This window comes from Manis javanica, chromosome 15 (assembly GCF_040802235.1).
Source record: "Manis javanica isolate MJ-LG chromosome 15, MJ_LKY, whole genome shotgun sequence".
Taxonomy (NCBI): domain Eukaryota; kingdom Metazoa; phylum Chordata; class Mammalia; order Pholidota; family Manidae; genus Manis; species Manis javanica.
The window spans coordinates 73,943,107-73,958,613 of NC_133170.1; the positions used below are offsets into that span (position 1 = coordinate 73,943,107).

Genomic DNA, 15,507 nt, shown 5'->3' on the forward strand with positions numbered 1-15,507 from the left:
CAGATGAATCTCAAAAACATTATGCTAAGTAAAGGAAACCAAACACAGAAGGAAAAATATTGTATGCTTCCAAGTACATTAAACATCTAGACTAGGCAAATTCATCAAGACAGAATGTAGGAGGGAGGTTACTAGGGGCCAGGAGGGAGGAAGAAACCAGGAGTTTTATTCAATGGTTACAGTGTTTCTGTGCGGGGTGGCAAAAAAAGGTTTGGAAACTATGGTGATGACCGTACAACACTGTGAATGTAATCTGAATGAATTGTGCTCTGAAAATGGCTAAAAGGGCAAATTTTATATCTATATTCTACCACAATTAAAAAAATAGTGATATAATATACTCAACCCCCCTGAGATGTACATTCTAAATGGGAGAATTATATGATATGTGAACTCTATCGCAACAAGGCCGTTTAAAAAAAACAAAACAAAACAGGCAAGTCATGTAAGTCATTGTGTTCTAGTCATATTAAAAAAAGTTAAAAGCTGAAGTAGATCTTATTTATCCCAATATAGCCAAATATTTTATTTACCCCAATATATCTAAAAAGCAAAATGGTGACAAAGACTAGAGGACAAGAGCAGCAGAGGGACAACACCTACTCTGCAGACTTCCAGAAATGTCCGGGGTGAGACAGGCGGCGGTTTCGCTTTGGCAGTTTCTCCAGCATGTCCATGAGCTTGGTGAAGGTAGGTCTTTCTTCTTGTTCAAAGGCCCAGCAAAAGAGAAGAATGTCCTACAGGAAACCAACACGTGGTGATTTAACATAATGGCGAATTCTTGATTACTCCTTGATACCCCATTGGACCTATTTGTCTACCCACTGCCCCACTTCCATGTTCCTTCATCATCCACTCACCCACCCATCCACCCACCCACACACCCACCCAGCCATCCTTCTATGCATCCAATTGCTGAGCCCGCAGGCAAACTAGGTAGGCCCTACTCTAGAAGGTCTGGGATCCACTGAGATCAGTAATGCTGCCTGAGGAGCTTCTAGGCATTTTTCACAAAAGTGAGGGAGGAAAGGGAATCCTGAGGTCTCTCTCCACATCCCTTTACTCTAAGTGTTCTTCAAAGTCAAAGTCAAAGTTACTTTCAGTACCCTCATTTGAGAAAGGAAACCTAGAGGCAGGTAACCCTTAAAAACATACCAGATAATTGCTCATTCTCTGACTCATCTGTCTTCTATTCAAAAGAAAGCACACTTCCTGCAGTATTTTAGAGGATGATTATTGTATTTAAACTCAGACTTCTCTGTTTCCGTGTATCTTGTTCCAATTGGATAATGTCTTAACAATTTTTATGTAGATCCAAATAAATTAGTACTATTAGTATGGTGATATTTTAATGAATATCTTTAGAAAATAACAGAAAATGGGATTCACTGGTTCTACCCGACTCAGCAATCCACTGCTAGGAAAAACCTGGCCAAGCACTACTGCTCCCCTGATGGCGGGAACCGGAATTGCAGGCATAATTCAGAAGCTTTGCCTTCTAAGCTCCAGTGATCTGCAAGGCTGTGGGTCAGTTTCTTCCTCTGGGAAAGCATTTGTAACCTTACCACATAGGAATCTGCTTCCTCTCCCCACATGCCCCCAGCCCTGGCACTGTCCCAGGACTTACCGAGATTTCTTTTCCCATGCCGATCTGGCTGAGGTTGGGTTTCATGCCAGTGCCCATTTGCCAGATTATTGCCTCTGCTGGTTGGGTCTTGAAAGGCCACTCTCTGGCGTGGAGTTCATACCAAATTGTGCTGTTGGTAGACATTGTTAAAGGGATGTTGGTTTGATATGTCAACTGTGGCTCTGTGTCTCCTCACCAATGCACACCTGGCCAGCCAGCCTGCTGGTCAGCCTGCTGGTCGACCACCCCTGCCCCTAGTTTCTTCTGCACAGGGTTGATGTTTGTGAACTGGGATGCATATAAAGCTTTCTTGATGTCTTAGAGGTCATGTTTATTCCAGCATACCTTCTCTGCTTCTCTGGCATCTGAGTTAAAATGAGTGAAAACCTAGAATCTGAATAGTTCATCTCAATATGGTTAGGATTTCTGACCCTGTATTTGTGATTTTAGGAAACCACTGTAAGAGAATAATTAGAGATACAAAAATCATTCACAAGGATGTTCTCTACAGCATCATATATGATATGAAAAAAAGCAGAAGTAATGTGATTGTTCAAAAAAAAGAACAGGTTGCATATATTGTGGTAAATCCATATTTAATGGAATACTGTTACTATTGAAACAATTAAATAAATTTTGCTGACATGATAAAATACTCAACATATAGTTTTAAGTAAAAAAAAAGTAGGATACAAGACTACATAAGGTATGCAGTTACTCTTCTAAAAAACGATCTAGATACAGACGAGAATAAAGAGACAATGGCTCACTCTGGGATACAGGATTGGACTTTCCTTATATGTGCGTTTTCTAAGTACTAACCATCCCATGGAATAATGGAAAGAAAAAAAGGATTTGAGAGTCAGAATGTCTTGGGTTCAAGTCCTGATTCTATTCTATACTAGTAGTATGTCACTGGGTAAGTAGCTTCACTTCTCTGAGTTGAGGTTCCCTGACCTGCCAAAGGAGAATAATGACAAAATTGCAGGGGGAGGATATTTACCTGGGACACTGAATGCCAGAACAATTTGATGCCAGAATTATTCTAGAGGGCCTCTGCATCATGGATTGGGACACCAGAATGAGTGAGGAAAGGGCTGCTCCAGTGAGCAGTATGCGGGACGGAAGGGGCAATGGGCAGGGCCGTGCATAGGTGAAGCTGGGAGGCACGGGCAGCAGTGAGGAACGTGGGGCCGGGGGTCGTTCATAGCATGCTGTCCCTTAGGAATAGGTCTCAGCTCCTAGGGAACAAGGTTCCTCAACTCAGGAAATAGCTGAAACAATCCTAGAAAACTTGCTTTCCTCTAATCTAAGACAATTTATGTAAATGAGCTTTAAAAAATGAAGCGCTCTGTTCTCCTCTTTATTGGTCACAGGACTGCGTGCAGCCAGTTATTTCTAAGGCCCCACTTGCAGCACGTTCTCTCCCCTGCCATCTTGTCCCTCCAGGGTGGGGAGGAGCAGGAATGCTCAGGCGTTGGCATGTTGAGTTGGATGGTCAGGAAGTTCTCAGGTCAAGTTGCTAGATGATTATTATCGTCATAATAAGCAGTAAGATTTATTGAGCTTCTCCTCTAGGCTAGACATTACGCATTTATTGTGGTTACAGGGAGGTGTATCAAGCATGCCTTTTTATTACGATGACTTGACATCTGGGGCTTTGCTGGCCCTGGAGAGACTCCCCACCCCTGCTTACCAGGCCTCACCCACCCCTGCCTAAGGAAACCACAATAAAGGCTCTGCCCCACATTTGCCTATTTGCCTCCGGCTCCCTCTGTCTCCTGACAGACCCTAGGGCTTCCCTGCGTGGCCCTGTGGGATACGATGTGCCCCCTCCTTTTGGGAACCCTGCATAACGAACTGCCGGTTCAATGGCAGTCATCTCCTGATCTACTGGCCTCAGGCCTGAAAAATAATAAAACTTTGATTTTAAAATAGGAGGCATTATCATTATTATCATCATTATTATAATCAATAATAATAAACCATTTTTATTATCAATAATAATAAAACTTTCATTTTAAAATAGGAGGCATTATCATTATCCACACTTTACAGATGAACAAACTGTAGGCTCAAAAAAATAGGCTCAGGAAGGTGATGTATCTTACCCAGGGTCACACAGGAAATAAGAGGCATAGCTGGAAGTTGAATCCAGCCCAGCTGGCTACAGAATTACACTACTGGCCATTATGCTATGTCAGGAAACCAACAGTGCATCCTATCCAAAAGCCCTTTGTACCTGGGGCAGTGAGCAGTTTGGGAGGGCAACCTGGCAGGTACTGGCTGGGGCTTGGAGAAGGAGGCATGGACAGGCTGCAGGCCCTGGTCACATAAAAGGGGGAAGGTAGCCTATCAGAAGGTTGGTCCAGTGCTGAGTGTCTTGCAAGATTTTCTCATTTCAGTCTTTAGAGCACCTCAGCGGGTTTATCAGCTTTTACTCAGGCTTGAGGGAACTAGTGCTCTGAGGGGTGAAGTGACTCCCAAGCCTCCAGGGTAAAAAACTCCAATTCTGGAGTTAGGATGTCCCAAGTGGACTCCTGGCTCTGCTGCTGATTGCAGTGAGGCAGGTCACTGAGCCGCTGGGAGCCTGCTGCGTCCAGTTGGTTGGAAGCAGCAATGGTACCTGCTCCTAAGGGACCTTGCAAAGATTCCGTGAGACGGCACCTATGAGAACTCAGCACGGTGCCCACTCAGCATGCTGTTAAAAGTCCACTTTTGTTTGAAGTCATGACCAAGCATGACGCTCCCAGGCAACAAGAGGCACCTAATTGGCAGGAAACCAAGACAGCCAGGTCCCTTGGAATTCAGCAGTGTCAGGAATAAATGCCTCATTAAAGCTTCCTTTCAAACCCAACTTTCAAGAGAAACTCACGTTAAGAAAATAAAATTGCGAAAGATTAAAGCTCCAGGGGAAAGCCAATTTTTTACTTTGGTACATTTTGTTAATTATCTTCTTTTCTCTTTTGCTAAATTCATACTGAAATTTAGCAACTTAATTATTGCAATTTGGTTTTAGATAACAATCCCTAACTAGATAAAGATGTGGGCATAAACTAATCAGTGCAGATGACAGTCTCTAAAGGGGTCCAAGTGATAGATGTCAAGAATCCTGACATGTCAGCAAATACCCTCCTCCCAACCCCAAGAAAGGACATGGTGGGGGGAACTTTTCCATGGAAGATGGTCTACCATTTTGGGGGTCCTAAGTCGAATGGCACACATCTCCAGGCCTGCAACTTTCCCAAACAGCTCCTCCGGCCCTCTCTCTGCCAGTCCCTGCCACCACACCGTGGACAAGGTAAGGTCAGGATGGGCATGGCCATTTGAGGGGTGGGAGCACAGAAGCCCTTCCTGCTGTGCCTTCTGGGAGTGCTCTGTTCCATGTCGTGGGGCTGTGTCCTGCACCCTGTCCCTCTCTCTCTACTTGCAAAGACGTGTTCCCTCTCATGGCCCAAACCCTAGACATGCACAGTCAGCTGCCTTCCGGTTGGTTCACTGGCCACCTCCAAGGTAGCTCGAACTCACTGTGTCCACATCTGCTCTCTCTGCCTTGTGGACATGTCCCAACCCTGCCCCACCTCCAGGCTCTCTACCTTGGCAAGGACATCACTCCCCACTGTGTGCTAAAGGTAGATACCTGGCCACCACCCACACTCAGCCCATCATCAAACCCTATCCCATCCACCCATTAAATGCTTCTCCTGGCCGCTCCCAGCTTTCACACCCGCCGGCATGATTCAGCGGAGAAGGCGTTGGCTACCCAGCTCCCAGGTGTCTTTCTCTTTTCCATTCTTCACACAGGAGAGGGATTGTTCTAAAACTCAAATTATGATTATGTCACTCCCCTGCCTAATAACCATTAACGGCTCCCCAGTGCTGTGCAGATGAAGTGAAAAACTCAGCTCAGGCAAGTCCCCACAGGACTGACACTGCTTTCCTCTCTGGTTCCACCCATGTCACCACCCAGACTCATTTTCTCGCGATTCTCCATCCCTCAGCTCCCTTTCCTCCCCCACCCCCATATGTTCCTCCATTGTGGGCTGTCTGTTCTCTGCTGCCCTTGTGCCTTTTCACATGTTTCTTCTATCTGGATACCTCACCCTACCCTCGTTTGGCCTACTAATACTCAACTTTTAACTCAGACTCAGAGTCACCTCCTCCAGGAAGCCCTCTCTGATCTTCCAGCTGGATTTAGTTCCTCCTTTATTCCCGTAGTCCTGTGCTTACCCTCAGCATGGCATTCATTATACTTTGTTAATACTGACCTTCTCTTTGTCTGTCTTCCACTAGAACAGATAGAACAGGGACCATTGGGGATTTTGAAATACATCTACAAATTCTTTGATACTCCTTCCTACAAAAAAGTAGAGCCTAGTTCCCCTCCTCTTGATTTAGTGACTTGCTTCTAACAAATAGAATATGGCAGAAATGATGACATGTAATGCACGAGACCAGGTCATAAAGGCAGTGTGGCTCCTCGCCACCGTGTTGTGAAGTCATTCAAGCAGCGTATGGAAAAGCCCATGTGCTGAGGAACTGAGGCCCCCCGCCAACAGCCACGGAATGGGCGGGCACCTTGGAAGTGGATCCTTGACCCATCGAGCCTTCAGATGACATGGCAGCCCTGGCTGACACCTTGACTGCAGCCTCATGAGAGATCCGGAGCCAGCTAAGAGCCACTCACCAAAGCCACTCCCAAATTCCCGAACGCAGAAACTTGAGGTAATATATGTTGTTTTAAGCCCCCAAGTCTTGGGTAATAGGCATCTGGTAAATAGTTCCTGCTTGTGTGAATGAATGGGTCAGGTTTCTTGACAGGGTTACATAACCAGTTCGACAGTAGGCATGAAGGTTTGCTAGGGCCACCCTTTCTACTACACCTACTCGGACACCTCCATTTCACCCATAAATCCAACCACCTTGGCCCCGGCTCTGCCAAAAGCCACCAGTGGAAGTCTTGGGAGGCACCCCTCTGCCAGGGCTGGGACTCTTGAAGGCCAGGGTGGGCCACCTACCCGAGGGCAAAGACGTCCGAGTGCTTGGAGAAGGGGAGCTTGTCCTCCTCTGTGTCGGGAGACAGCTGACGGATGATCTCCGGCGCCAGGTGGCACAGCCAGCCACTCTGGATGCGGAGCTTGTCTTCCCGCCTGGAGAAGCGGAACAGAGTGAGCCCCACTTCACGGCCCGGAAGGGCCAGACCCCCAGTACCAACCCAAGTGCCTGGCGTCTCTGCTGGCTTTCTTGCGTCCCCCCTGCTCTGGGCACTGCCTGACCTTATATGAGACTGAAACCCAGTGGGAGGTACAGGGAAGGCTGGTCTGGAGAGAGATTCAACACCTAAACCGTCACTGGGCCCCCTTGCCTCTTAAGGCACCCCCTTCTACATCTTCATTCAACAAATACAGCTGAGTTCATTAAACGTGGTAGTCATGGCCTATAAAGTCTCCATGGACCCTGAATGAGCAAATAAGGAATCACTGCTCCAGGGGAAATATGTATTCACACACACACCCCTCGCAAATTATCATGCTAAATCCTAAAAACAATTCAGCCTGGTACATTCTGTTTTCTTATCTCATAGAAGAGCAAACAAGGCTCAGAAGTGTTGAGTGCCACTTCTGGAGCTGCCCCACAACTAGATGCCAGAGTTGCAAAACCCCGTCCTACTGGCCTCAGAGCTGGAGCTTCCTGCACTGCACTGCGATGCCCCCTCCCGGCTCCAGCCCCCAGTCATCTCTGTATGGCAGCTGTAACAAGAATGCAGAGCGTCTCCTTGTTCAACTTTAGTTGGGAACACATGCATCAGACAACTCAAATTTTCACTGCCCTGGGCACACATGTGAATGACATGAATGTACTGTGAGCAGTGATTTTGGGGTTACAAATAAATCTGAGTGGGTAGGTAAATTTGCAAATATGGAATCCATAAATAAGGAGGATAAACTGTATTTATGGAACACCTACTATGCCTAGACACTATTCTTGGCACCAGGAACACAGCAGTGAGTATGAGTAACAGGGTATCTGCCCTCCTAGAGCCTGCACTTTGGTAGGGGGAGGTGATAACAAATGAATTAAATAAATAGGAAAAATACAGATAGTGATAAGCGTTATGCACAAGTTAGAACAGGGGAATGTGTCAAAGATAAGAGAGAGCTGACTCTAGGTAAAATGTGAGCGTAGACTGACATGACATAAAGGATCCTGCCACATGAACAAGGGGAAGAATATTTAGGCAGATGGGAAAGTCAGGACAAAGGTCCAAGGCACACCCTACTGGGGGTGTTCTGGAAACTTAAAGAATGCCAATGTAATTGGCATTCATCAGGCCATCCATGCATCTATTTTAATATATACAACCAACCCTGGCTGATGTGCCTTGGGTGGCTCCCCTTTTCATCACTGTAAACAATGCTGTGATGAACATCTTTGGGTAGGTACCGTGAGTACATCCCTTCATCCACATCTATGATTATTCCTTAGGATGAGTTCTTAGAAGAAGAAAGAAGCTGACTCTCTTCTCCACATTGTAAGTCTTAACAAGTACAGAGCTTTCCATTTGGGTCTAAAATATGAGCAGACCTCCTATGAGGTCTCCTCTGATTCAAGACTCCCAGGAAACGGCCAGTTAATATAGGAAGAGGGATGAGTGTCTCCAACCATTAAGAGTGAGGCTATGAAGGTCCAGAGCCTCTGGCATGTGGGGACTGGGGTCCAGCTGGATTCTACAGCTCCTCCAGGGTAGCTTCTGAGCGATGTCTGCTGTGCCAAACTGCTCTCCTAACTATACTTCTTCATATCCCATAGTCGTGATTCTTGCCCTTATCTGTACACCTTCCAGGGCAGCGCTAACCAATGGCACTTTCCATGATGATGGAAATGTTCTCTTTCTGTGCGACCCAAGGCAGCACCACTAGCCATGGTGGCTGCTGAGCATCATCTGAAATCCAGCTAGTGCACCTGAGGACTTCAACTTTTAATTTCAATTAAATACAATTAAAAAAATTAAAATTCCATAGCCACCTGTGGCTAGTGACTACTATATTAGATGGTACTATTCTAGACCATTATTCACTGCAAGTGGATTTTTTCATGGGTATATTTTTAATAGGTTACTTTCTAACATGATCATAAATGGAAACTAGCCCTTTTTTAGTACACATTAGGTTTAAGGTGAAAACAATGTTTGTGCACATCCTCCCTAAAATCACCCGTGGACCACACTTAAGGGAGGAGAGAACCCTGTCAAGAGAGGCTCCAGGAATTTGCAGTTCTGGATTTGGTCTGGATCATTCTTTGTGCTGGGGACTGTCCTGGGCATTATAGGCTATTTAGCAAAATCCCTGGCCTCTGCCTACTAGACCCAAGTAGCATCCAGACTTCACAAATATATCCCCGGGGGCAGGAGAGCCCCAGTTGAGAATCACTGTCCTAATTTATATATGAAATGAGGAAATGGTCCAAATTTTAGTCTTTCAATAGTAGTACATGACTTGTTCTACACAGTGGCTCTGACAGAATACATCCTTTGCAGGAAAATAGGACACAGGTCCATTAGTGAGGTCTTGGGTTGCAGGGCCCAGGGGGTTCTTGCTTCTAGAATCGGGGACACCTTCAAGGGTTGTTTACTAGCTGTGTGACCCTGAGCAGCCCCGAGTCTCCATTTTCCCACCTGCAAAATGGGCACATTGAATTCACACCCCTGGTGCAAGGATGGAAAGGAGGCACTACACGGCCCAGGGCAGTACCCACTGCCAGGGCCATGCGAGTATTGGATGGAATTATTACCTAAGGATATTTTTGCATCTAGAGGACTCAGAAATGGAGTTTAGTCTACAGCCCAAAGTAGGAACGTCCCAAGAATCCAAGAAAGAAGGGCTGTGGCCTGGCTAGCTGACATTCTCCTGGCATGACCAGGGATGGAGTTGGGTGGGGTGTAGGGGTGGGGAGGGGTGGGAAGCTGTTGCTGAAAAGGCAAGGTTCCCAGTTCCTCTCTCTTTCCAATAGCCCCTGCAACCTACTCCTGACACTCTGGGTCAGAGGAGGTTTGGAAATTCAGGGCTGCATCTGCAGGAAGGACCGACAGCCACTCAAGAACCTTCAGCCTAGGCAGGTGTGGGTACAGGCCTGGGAGGCGGCCAGCCACCAGGCCTCGCACAGACACTTTGGGGTGCCCCATTCTCATGGTAATGTCACCAGTGATGAACCAAAATCATCTGCACTGTGGTTATTATTATGATTAATAGCAGCTGTATGCTGACAGTGCTGGGGATGGGCCCAGGGGAGGCCCTGGGATGTCTGGATGCCTAGGACATGCTTGCTTCACAGGTGACCCCCACCCCTGCCCCTGGCCTGGCAGAGCTCCCCTTGGTGGGCACCCAGCTCTAATCGAGGGGCGAGCAGGAAGGAGTAACTCTTGCTGAGCACCTACTGTATGGCGGGTCATCCATCCCACTAAATCCTCCTAAGCCCACAACCAGATGGGTATCACCTCTGTTACATGGATGGGGACACAGGGATTCACATGCTTTAGTGACCTTCCCAAGCTGCAGAGGTAATCGGTGACAGAGCTAAGATCTGTTTGACCGCCAGAGACTAGACTCCTAACCACGATTCTGTACTAATTCCTGGACCAGTATCATACCATCAGGGAACCAAGTTCTGAACCCAGCCCTATACGTAACTGTGGCAGGGATACAGGCACAGGAGGCCACGGGTGGCTGCTCGTGGGTGGCCATGAAATGTGGATTTCTTGTCAGGAGATGTTGCTGTGGGTTCTCTGGACTCACCCAGTGCAAACCAGGTTTGCACTGAGAACCTGGCTGGGGTAGGGGTGGGGAGGGAGTGTGTCTGGACAATAAGACCAGCAGCCACCTTGCCCCTGACTTGAACTTCCTTCCTGATTGATACTGGGCCTCAATGAATGAGCTAAAGGAAAGGATACCCACGTCATTCCATTTCCTTTCTTCCTCTTTGCCCTGCGGCTTCAGAAAATAAAACTTTAAAGGAAGAAAATCAGAGGCCCTGCCCTACCCCTGCCAGTTACCTCCATGCAGTGGAGAATCCACTAGCAAAGAGAAAGGTAGAGGGTACAGACATGCCTCCAGGGGGAGGAATCTGATTTTTTTTGAAAGAGCCGTGAACCAAGCAAAAAACATTTGCTGGGCTGCTTTTTGTCCGGACACAAATGATGTCACCAATTGCTTCCTCTGCCCTCAGCTTGGGGTGATGGAAAAAGGCACGTGTACTTCTCCTGCCACCAAACCCAAAAATAGGAGCCGCTGGGGAGACAGAGAAGAAATCCTGTGCTGTCCAGCCCTCCCGGCTCCTTGGGATCTGACTCAAGGACCTCTCTCTGTCTATCCGTTGATCTATTTGTTCACTTGCCTACTTCTTGGGCGCTGTAGATAGTTTGGGAGACAGCAGTGAATCTCTCTGGGTAGAGTAAAATCTGAAAAAGACACTTAAGCTTGTGTTTGTTACTGTCTCCCACACGAACAGCTGGATCAAGTTTCGCTGAACCTTGGATGCCCTGACTTAGGAGTCAAGGTATTATATAGTGTGAACAAAATTCACTTTGGGGGGTCCTGGGGTGTGCCTCAAACAGATTCATGGTTCCTCAAAGCAGCTAAGACTGAAGTAAAATGAGAGAAATGGTGGGGCAGCCTTTTGGAAGAGACATGCTGTATAAGGGGCACAATTAGAGAAAACGTGCAGGGCTTTGCAGTTTGTGTGTGTGTGTGTGTGTGCACGCGTGCACATATGCATGCACACATATTTCAAATTAAAAGTCACAAGAGGTAAACCTTCTGAATTACGGGTTGTTTATTTAGGATCAAGCTGTTTTTCACACGGCCAACTAAAGGGGGCCTGCCTTAAGGTGAGTGGCGCCTGAAAGTTAATTACTTAACACTGGCTACTGATGCTCCTGGTGCCACCGGGAGGTATATGCAAATTGATACTAATTACAACAACTCTGTAGCAGCTATTTGTGATGTTTCCTGTGCCCCAGGCACTGCGCTGGATGTGTGTTATCTTACTTTGTCCATACAAGGTTCCAGGAGGTGGGCAGCACCATGTGCATCAGTTTTCCTGCAGGCAAGGAAACTCAACCTCCGAGACGTTCCCGGTGACCAATGGTACAGTTAATAAGTGGCAGAACCAAGCTGGACACCAGGTGGGTCCAACTTTAAATCCCCTGCTCTGAACTCCACTCTTGCTAAACCAAAATTGAGGAATTCATATGAAAACTCAAGGCACCACTGTGGGCCTTGGAACAGGACCTGGCCGTCAGCACTGCCAAGCAGCCTGGCCGCTCAGCTGAGCGGCCTCAGGCCCTCCACCCAGCGTAAGGTCACTCAAGTCATATGAGTTGGCTTCTCACCCCCTGATTGTCATCCATCAAGGACCCCTCTGTGCCCTTCCCCTCCGCTGACCTGCCGGCCTGCAGCACCCCGGAAATGCTGAAGAGCCCAAAGTCAGTGATCACCACTTTGCCGTTATCGTAGAAGACGTTCTTCGACTTGAGGTCCTTGTGAAGGATTCCCTTGGCGTGGAGGTAGCCCATGCCCTACAAGAAGCAAGCAAACAGGGAGCTGCCAGAGAAGAGCCTGGCTGGGTCTGCGGCTCACACGCCTTCCCTTTCCAGTGAGATCACACGAACCGGCCCCAAACACAAAGGCCGGGAGGGGCAGGGGGAGAAGGCACAGCAAGTGGGAACGGGTAGGGTCCCCCAAGACCCAAGTCTGTCGCCTCCCTTAGACCACTGCAAACCCCCCACCTAGCGCTCCTACTTCCTGAAGAGGGAACACAGGATGATGTCCTTAGAGCGGAAAAGGTGGGGACGAACCTGAGACAAGGTCCCCAGAGGAAGGAATTCCATCAACCATCTTCCCCCATTTCTTCAAAAACGAGACTTGCTCCTTGTCCTACTTAACCGCCTCACTGCAGTTGCGCGCACTCCTCGAGAGAGGAGTCCTGGCCCCTCATCAGGAGCACGAGTCTGTTGGGGGTCCAGCTCAAGGGTGAATGTCTAGACTTTTTGGGTTTTTTTTTTTTTGCCTTGATGAGCAGTCGCAGTCGCATTTTATTTCTTCTTGCAGCTTAGTCCTAACACTTCCAGTGGGGAAATAAAAGCTTCAGTACAACTGACTAATGAGACACCTGCCAGAAAACACAGGATGTTCCCATTTGTTTTAATCTCAAACAATACCCAACAATTTGACATTTCCCCAGCAGCTGCTGAGAGAGAGAGAGAGAGAGAGAGAGAGAGAGAGAGAGAGAGAGAGAGAGAGAGAGAGAGAGAGAGAGAGAGAGAGAGAGAATGATGGCTTGCACTCATGGGAATTCAAGGATTTGAGAGGTAAGGGTTTAAAACAGGGAGAACTTCTTCCTGGTCCCTGAACATGTCCCGTCACCACGAGGAGGAGGCACCAGATGGAAAGCGAATGCTGGCACCATCCCTAAGGGTCATATCTTGGCAAATTCTTATTTACAGGCAACCTGGTACTTTTCAGATCAAGTGTAATTTCTTTCAAGTCCAGGCTGTTGGTCTAACGCCAGACCACGAGTCCCAGAAGAGGGCTGGGTCTTTCCAAGGTTCAGGGGAAAATGGTACCTTCACAATTTCTTGGGCAATCTGCCTTGTTTTGTTGACATCTAAGACGATCTTGGCATCCCTCACCACAGAATAGAGTGTCCGTCCCTTACAGAGGCTGCAAAGCAAAAGGACAAGATAAATGATCGGCAAATTGTGAAGGTGAGAGCAATCGACAAACAGTTACTAGAAAGTGACAAATAAGGGAGCGGACATATGGACATGCCACTGTCACGCCTAAGGGATAAGACACCTGCTACTGGACTTCAGATCTGGTTGTGGGATGTGGATCTGGGAACAAGTTCTTTGGGAGTTCTTTAGAACCTCACCAATGCCCCCCCAGCACCCAAGGATATCTGCAGAATCTAACCTCGCTCGGAAGCAAGTTTGCCAGGCTCCATCTGTCCTGAGGTCTCACAGATGGAAAACTGCACATAACCAACACCTTCTGGAGTCCTCAGACACCACTCAGACATCATTCTGCCGGCCAAGCATCCCAGCTGCTCCCACTCACCGGGAGCCGCTGGTGTAGGGGGACAATGGTGAAAGGCCAGCAAGGCGGTGGCTGACGTGTACTAAGTACTGTCAGCAAATGATGCATTCAAGCCTTTAGACGGGGTTGAGTAAATACCAAAGATACTCCCCAAAACCCAAAAGCCTGTCTACATAGAGGACTTTTCAAATTATTTTCAGCCTCAATGAGTTCATTTTGAGGACCAGTGGTTTGAGATAAATGACAAGATGAAAAAGGACATCAGGCAGTGACAGCACCACCTTCTCATTTAGTTGCCCACATGTCTAACCATCTATTTTTGCACCATGAACCCAATTCCTGCAACCCACTGAGCAGGCACTCAATAAGCATTCACTGAATGAACTAGTGAATGAGTGAGTGAGTGAAGGAATGAATCCTAGATTAGCCATTGCGTTCCCAGCTCCCAGCGCTATGCCTGGCTCACCACATCCAATGTTGGCTTGAATTTTTCTTTTAGTCTATGACTTTACCGCTAAAAGATTTTAGGCATTTTATTCATTCCTTTAGTATTTATTGAGCCCTGGTGTGGCTAGACTCAGCTGCGATCGTGCGGCTAGCACTATAACCCTGGTATCGCAGGGATCTCAGTTTGAATCCCAGTTCTGCTCACTTCCTGGGTGTCTTTGGATGGGTCTCCTAACCTCTCTTGGGCTTAGTTTCCTCATTCATCAAAGAAAACTAATGATACCTACCTTGTAGAGTTTGCATGAGGTTGGAATGAGAGAAGGGACTCAGTGCCATGCCTGGCACCTGGAGGGAACTGTTGTACAGTGGTTAGAACAGAGGCCAAGTCACAGTCTATGGGTTGGAATCCTGGTTTGTCAGTTAGTGGCTGTGTAACCTTGGGCAGGTGAGTTAACTTCTCTGAGCCTCAGTTTCACTATCTGTAAAATGGGGTCAACAGCTCCTGCTTTCTAAGGTTGTTATGTTACCACATGAAATCAGGTGTGTAAAGGTGTAGGCATCTAGTTAGTATTCATGAAATGAAATGCCAACTCTTACAAGATGCAATTAATGATCAATAAAATGGTAAACATATACACACTCTTAGAAACATATATAAATTATAAATTTATACACACACATTGCATCTGTCTGTCCATCTACTATCTACCTCATTGCATCTATCTGTCGATCTACTGTCTATCTACCTTTCTACCTGTCTATCCATCCACCCACTTACTCACTACCCATCCAAAATGCTACCTGTAACCACCCATGATCTTTGACTAAGATTCATTTCTTCACCTGCTTAAGGTGAGATTCTCAGGGTGGCTGACTCACTGGGAGTCTGATTCACCTGTCCAAGGTCACCCCGTAATCCTGCAGAAGGCAGCCACGATGACTCAAAGATGTCCCCTGCTGCTGTCCACGGCAGTGTGCTCACTGTGGCTGCTGGAGGAGAGGGCTGAGGGGAGCGGGCTGTGCAGCCAATTAGACCATATTGACATTTAAGTATTCAGGATGGCAGAGACCGTGGGCGGACTCCTTCCCCTGGCTGCTCCGTTCTTGAACAGCCACCTACACTCATTACAGGCCAGAGCCCAGAAAATACCATCCCCACTGCAGACGGCAGAGCAAATAATCGCAGTGGGCTCCAGGACTCCCAGACTCTCCTGCCCAGAGTCACCGCATACAAATTGCAGGCTTCAGATGTTCATCCCTGTCTTCCTTCCCTGCTCAAATCCTCCTCTCTGGTGGCAGCTGCTGAAGTCTGCCTCTCCCACTACCTGATGGCTTTTGGAG

General features: G+C 47.5%; 1 protein-coding gene across 3 annotated transcripts in view; it reads right to left on the minus strand.

Annotated features, from left to right (window-relative positions):
* The window catches only part of KSR2 (kinase suppressor of ras 2), a 371,798-nt gene that overhangs the window by 13,970 nt on the left and 342,321 nt on the right, over positions 1-15,507 (minus strand). For 2 of the 3 annotated variants that reach the window (XM_073222345.1, XM_073222344.1), the window contains 5 exons: positions 13,248-13,344; positions 12,067-12,200; positions 6,646-6,777; positions 1,628-1,757; positions 604-737 (listed from right to left, as the gene is read on the minus strand). In XM_073222345.1, coding sequence (XP_073078446.1) covers positions 604-737; positions 1,628-1,757; positions 6,646-6,777; positions 12,067-12,200; positions 13,248-13,344 — 627 coding nt within the window. Of the gene's footprint in view, positions 1-599; positions 738-1,627; positions 1,758-6,645; positions 6,778-12,066; positions 12,201-13,247; positions 13,345-15,507 lie in introns of those variants that run through there. The other variant, XM_073222346.1, reaches the window with a different exon arrangement.